Source organism: Tachysurus vachellii, chromosome 14 (genome assembly GCF_030014155.1).
Source record: "Tachysurus vachellii isolate PV-2020 chromosome 14, HZAU_Pvac_v1, whole genome shotgun sequence".
Taxonomy (NCBI): domain Eukaryota; kingdom Metazoa; phylum Chordata; class Actinopteri; order Siluriformes; family Bagridae; genus Tachysurus; species Tachysurus vachellii.
Window position 1 is genome coordinate 1,583,520 of NC_083473.1, and position 6,240 is coordinate 1,589,759.

The 6,240-nt window shown below is 38.2% G+C and overlaps 1 protein-coding gene across 3 annotated transcripts in view; it reads left to right on the forward strand.

Moving 5' to 3' along the window:
• LOC132857242 (uncharacterized) overlaps positions 1–4,752 on the forward strand; it is a 38,172-nt gene extending 33,420 nt beyond the window's left edge. For 2 of the 3 annotated variants that reach the window (XM_060887255.1, XM_060887256.1), the window contains 6 exons: positions 9–341; positions 770–1,081; positions 1,891–2,040; positions 2,197–2,228; positions 3,051–3,153; positions 3,260–4,752. In XM_060887255.1, coding sequence (XP_060743238.1) covers positions 9–341; positions 770–1,081; positions 1,891–2,040; positions 2,197–2,228; positions 3,051–3,134 — 911 coding nt within the window. In that variant the 3' untranslated portion in view covers positions 3,135–3,153; positions 3,260–4,752. The remainder of the gene's footprint in view (positions 1–8; positions 342–769; positions 1,082–1,890; positions 2,041–2,196; positions 2,229–3,050; positions 3,154–3,259) is intronic. The other variant, XM_060887257.1, reaches the window with a different exon arrangement.
• Positions 4,753–6,240: the final 1,488 nt, after the last annotated feature.

Below are 6,240 nucleotides of genomic sequence, written 5' to 3' on the forward strand. Positions count from 1 at the left end.
TCCCACAGACAGTGCAGAATCTCTGGTTACTGTATCAGCTCCAGTGGGTTCCACAGTCATCCTGCCCTGTAAACTGACTGAAGAGTTCAAACCAACATCACTTATTAAGTGGAAGATAAATCATTTCATTGTGTTTGAGAGAAGCAGTAATGGTACACATTCAGGGTTAGGATATGAAGGACGTGTGGATGTTCCTGTGGACGAGCTGCGTAAAGGAAACTGTTCCCTGGTGATGAAGAACGTCAGTTTTACTGATGACCAAATCTACAAATCCTTTACAATGAACATTAATAACCCTGTGGAAATGAAAGAAATTAACAGTGTTAATCTCTCAGTCTATGGTGAGTAAAGTGTTCAGTGTAAAATATTGACTAATTATAGAAGTCACAGTGTCTCAGATAACAGAGCTGGAAATAAGGAACAATAACAACATCTATTATAGAGAGGAATCAATACTTTATTTAGAGTTAACAGATGATGTGTTAGAAAAATACACAAATACAGACATAAATAAGACACAGACAATATTTTATTTGTAGAAAGTTTGTCAGAAAGGTTCAGAGGTCATCTGGGTGAGATTAGAGATGTTCATCAGGACTGAGATCCTGCAGCAACAATTAAAACACTTTTACTTTCATGTGGACAAGAACAAGTGATCAGATATGAAGCTCACAGGACAACAAAAACAATCAGTTTCTATAAAAGAAATAAAAATATAAAGTTCCTAACATCAGATCATTTCCTAAAAGGTTTTTCTGTGTCTCTGAAGGTCTTCAGATATCAGCTCCAGTGGGTTCCACAGTTGTCCTGCCGTGTGATTGGAGTCATCTGTCCATCAAAACTCCTCACGTTCAGTGGTTTATCGGTTCTGAGACTGTGTTTGATCGAAAGGGTAAAGAGATAAATCAGAGTGAAAGATATGAGGGTCGTGTGGACGTTCCTGAGGATGAGCTGCTTAAAGGAAACTGTTCCCTGGTGATGAACATCAGTGTTAATGATACAGGGATCTACAGCAGCTCCATGTTAATTACAGACACACAGGAATCTGTCTTGGTCCAGAAGGTTAAACTGTCAGTTGTTGGTAAGTGGATTAATCTCAGACGATACTGAGTACGACACATATCAGTACACAAAGTTTAAAATGTCTGGAAAGTTACTGAGTGACTTGAGCAGCATGTTTCCTGTAGATGTCAGTGTTTTTCAGTCCTGGTTGAGAGAGAACTACACAGTTTAATGTTCCCACAGATCATTCTAAAGCTTTTCATGGCTGTGTTAGACTGAGTGAGGAGAACACACACCTCCTGTCCTGTATTTCACTACTGTTTCAGCACACACTCAGTCACTTCCTCTCAATAATCAACACTCAATCCTCATCTAAGAGCCTTGTGATCTGATAAAGTACTGAAATGGTTCTTAACCAATAACTCTGATCTGACATTGATAAAATATCTTCACTTTCCATTTCCAGTTGATTAAAACATTATAAATGTAGAATAAATGAAAGTGATCCAGTGTTTGTGATCCTTTCACTCTGAACAGGGTTTCATGGAAAAAGCAGTACATTAGGATGGAAAAAGGAACCTGGTTAGATTTTAATGACATGACAAGGGTGTGTGTCTAAAGTACAGGGCTTTTCTTAATCTGGTGTGAGCTCCAGTTCTAAACATCTCTTATTGTTCCTGGATAAACTTTAATAAAACACTTCATATTATTATAGCAGCACAACACTGATTATTATTTAAGGATCAGTGATGACATCATCTGCATGTATGGCTGAAAAACACTGAACAATATCAGTAAATGTAGTCTGATGTTTGATAGATTTTCTTTGAGGACACGTTTTCCTCAGCGCTGTACTGATATCTCTGTGTGGTTTAATGTGTGTTTTAGAGGACAGTGTTAATGAGGGAGGATCTTTATATGAGGATTCAGACTTACACCAGACTGGAGGGATCATTTGGATTATTTTATATGTTGGGATCGTAATCTTCATCATCTTTGTCATCATCTGTGTGTCTGTGTACTACAGAAGTGTGAAAGGTAAAACTGGTTAAAATTGTAGGTTTAATGTCTGAAAGAATCAGAGAGAATTTTTGTGGTAATTGTGTTTAACATGTGTCTAAATTTATTGTCTAATATTATAATTTTGAAATATTTATCTTATGTTTATGAAAACGGAAAATCATCACCTATCAGCTCGCAGACGTGCCGCCAACTCCACTGAACAGGTACAAAAACAAAAAAAATGTAATTAAATTTTAACCACTTTTTTTGTTAAACAAAAGACATCATTGAATTCTGGTTTTAGTTCAGGTGGGGAGTTTACAGAAACATGGCAACCTGCCCTACTTTGGGTCATTGTCATTTTAAAGGTACATTAGACAAGATCAGAAACTTTGGTCAGAAACATTTGCTCAAAGTTTTATTTAAACTTTATACTTCTGGTCATTCTGTGGTACTTTATTTTCTGTGTTATTTTTATTTCCTTTTCATGGAGCAGTTTTTTTGAGCACAGAGAATGATCTTGATGTGCAGGTGAAAGTTCAGACTGAGATGGAGGGAAGGGGCTCCGTGGGATTTCTATAAATGACTGAGACGAGATTCAAACACAAACAAACCTGTTTCAGTCACATAATACACTCGTGTTGAGGTCATGACTTACATCAGTATTATTTATTCACTATGTTCCAGGTTCTATGTGTTAGGAACAAAGAGAAAAAACTGGACTTTTACATTAAAGTAAAAACATTGTCCTGTTTTTTTCAGTCACCATCACACACTCAGTCTGAAGTGTTCTGACTCTTACACTAATATTATTTATTTATAGGATTTATTATCAGTTATTAATCTAATATGAAGCCACAATAATAAGCCAAGTGATTAAGGGGATTAAATTAGAAATGTGACAAGAAAAGTGTGAAATATTCTAATAAATGTAAGTGAACAGAATTCAGTAAACAGAACAGTGCAGTTAATGTCAAAGTTTAGACAATAAACAGAAAAAAACTCTTCAGTGTTTCTTCATCATCTGAATCTGAATCTCTCTACAGGATGGAAACAGACATCATCACAGTGTTCAGAACAACACAACGTCCGACAGTGTGACGTACACAACAGTCGCCACACAACCATAGAGTTAATGACCAACACAAGGTGGCACCAATTATTTATTTATTTTCTTTAGAGATGAACTTTGGCATTTTTTACATGGTATAAAGTTGTTATTTTCACCACCTTCTCCTCTCCTTTCCTCTCTCAGATGGTCTGCTCTGATCTCATCATGGATTTCAGATCATCTTAAACTTCATCCCTGCACCACTGAGCTGATGTTCATCTCTGGAGCTTCATCACCATGTCAGGATCTTCTGATTTACTGCAGAACTCTCAGATCACACATCATGGACCATCAGTTACTCTTCTATCTAACCTGACTTGGTCTTGGTCATGTGATGTTACACTAAATAATGAACTGTGAACAGCAGTAATTTTTACACTTATATTTTTATTTGTTGTTTTATTTTGATGTAGTTTGTTGTGTTTACATTGCAGCAGTAAACACAGTATGTACAATGGCTGAAGTCATGTGTAGGAACTTTATAGCTGAGGAGGAATCTGGGTTCAGTAATATAAATTAATATAATGTACTGCTACTGAAGTTTTATTACAGGGGAGTTTCTTTTTACTAAATCTTTACTTTTTTAAAATCTAATGAGAAATATTAGTATGCATGCATGAGTGTGTGCAAGCATGTGGGTACTCTATGTGTGACTGTGTGTGTGTGTGTGTGTGCGCTGCATAGGAGATACTGTTTGTGCTAATAGCTAGCAGATGTATAAGATTAAGCCTTTATTTTTGTCACATCTACATTACAGCACAGTGAAATTATTTCTTTATATATTTTATTTTGTCCCATAACTTTGTTTGAGGTCAGCCAATATCATGGCATTTCCTAAACAAACTACTAATAGAGGGATGCCTCACTGCCACAGACTACTGAATCATTCTGGCACTTTATTATTATTATTAAATTACCACTTTGGGGTGTTTTACAGGAGCAGGTTGTTACATCCAAAGACATACATTTTGTCTTGTCCTGTAGTTGTTGTGTTGTCTCCTGCTCTCCTGTGGCTCCTCCCACTGTCTGCTCTCAGGTCACCTAATTGCTTCCTCCCAGCTGCACCTTTTTACCAATCGGAGGGAAAGGAGTTTAAAAGCAGAGCAGAAGGCTCAGTCAGAGAGACCTTTTTTCTCCGAGAGCATGATCTGTGTCCTGCCCTGTGCAGCGTATTGAATTCCATGTTGGCTTGCTATCCACTGTTATAGTAATCAGTGACTTTGGTGCTGATTGTTCTTTTTGTTATCTCGTGTAATTTTGGGAACGGTAGGGAGGTGGGTGCCATTTTATTTTGTGGATCCTTGTTTTCTCCTGTTTTTGTGTTAGCTAGGGAGTGAGTTCAGGTATCTGTTATTTATTTTACTTTTGTGTTCTAGGTTATGAAGATTTCCACTCCCCAGGCAGTGAACTTTTTTGTTATTTTGGCGTTGCCCCCTCCTGAGATTTTGTTCCCTTCCTCAGTTGAACTTTCCTGATTTACTTCCTGTTATATCCAGATGCTTAAATAAACCTTTTAAATTTGATACAGAATGTTGTTGGTGTGGTGCTGTGGCAGGGTCTGGGTTATGCTCTTTCCTCTTTTTAATGTGTTAGGTCCTAAAACCCCTAGATACGTGAGCTAAAGAAATCCAGGACAAGCCCCCACTAATGTTACGTAACATATTAGTGGGGGCTTGTCCTGGATTTTTTTCTCTCTCTGAGAAACGTTTGGTCTGCCCGTGGTGTTGATTTAATTTTAGGCTGAGTTTTGGTCTGATTCCCTTTGTGTAATATTGATAACATGGATTCTTTGTGTGGACATAGGAGTTTGGCTGTTTTCATTTTTTGTTTGGTTGAAGTGCAGTGTGTATGAGGGAAAATGAAATTTGATCTGTTTACGTTTTCACCAACAACGGAAGTTTTTAATCAATGCAGAAAAAAAGATTTGTTAATTGCTGATTTCTTTAATGTCAATGTGTCCTGGGAGGCTGCCAAGCACGTGATTAAGGAGGAGCTGTATTTCGAGTTGATGAATACAGGTATTCTACCTGCTGAGTCACCACTGGAGGTGGCAGAGCAGAATGTAACGGTAGGAGAAACTACTTCTGCTTCGGGTTTACCTTTTTCCACTGAATCTTTTCTTGATCCGTTGACTGCAATCAAGTTAAAAGAGCTTGACTTGGAGCTAAAAAAACAAGAACATGGCATTAAAGCTCTACAACTCCATACTATTGAGGTTGAGGCGCAGCGTGATATTAAATTGAAATCACTTGAATTAGAAGCTGAAGCTTTACGCAGAAAGCCTGTTCCCCTCCCACATTTAAGAGCTCCATCCTCCCCAGCATTTGGGAGTGCACAGTCACACTCCAGCACGGTTAACTATGACCCGGTGAGCCATATCCAGCCGAACTTTGATGTGGCGAAGTATGTAAAACTGGTACCCCCTTTTAGAGAAGCTGAGGTAGATTCCTATTTCACTGCTTTTGAACGCATCGCTGCTAAACTGGGGTGGCTGAAAGATATGTGGGGGCTTCACTTACAGTGCAATATTGTAGGTAAGACACAGGAGAATTGTTCTTCACTTCCCATTGAGCAATCTCTCGACTATGAGATTGTCAAAGCAGCCGTATTGAGAGCATATGAATTGGTTCCTGAAGCCTACCGTCAGCGCTTCTGAAACTTAATGAAAACAGCCAAACAAACGTATGTAGAGTTTGCTCTGGAGAAAAAACTCTCTTTGAGAAGTGGTGCCTCTCTAAAAAGGCCACTAGTTTTGAGCAGTTGCAGGAGCTTATTTTATTGGAAGACTTTTAAGAATTGCACTCCCGAACCTGTTGTTCATTTGAATGAACAAAGAGTAAACACGCTCTCTGAAGCTGCTGTGATAGCAGACGAGTTTGTGCTTACCCATAGGACAGTTTTCCCGTCTTTACGCCAGTCCAAACATGTTTTTTAATACTGAGCCGACGGAGAAAGACGCGTTTTAAGGAAAAGGGCAGATAAGGGTTGTAAAGTTGATACAAAGTGCTCTACTAACAAACGTTCTTCTGTTTGGATCCAGGCCATTTTATTACTGATTGTAAAACATGGAAACAGAAAAATGCTGTTGGAAAAACTAAGAGTGTGGCTTTTGCTCAGGCTGTCTC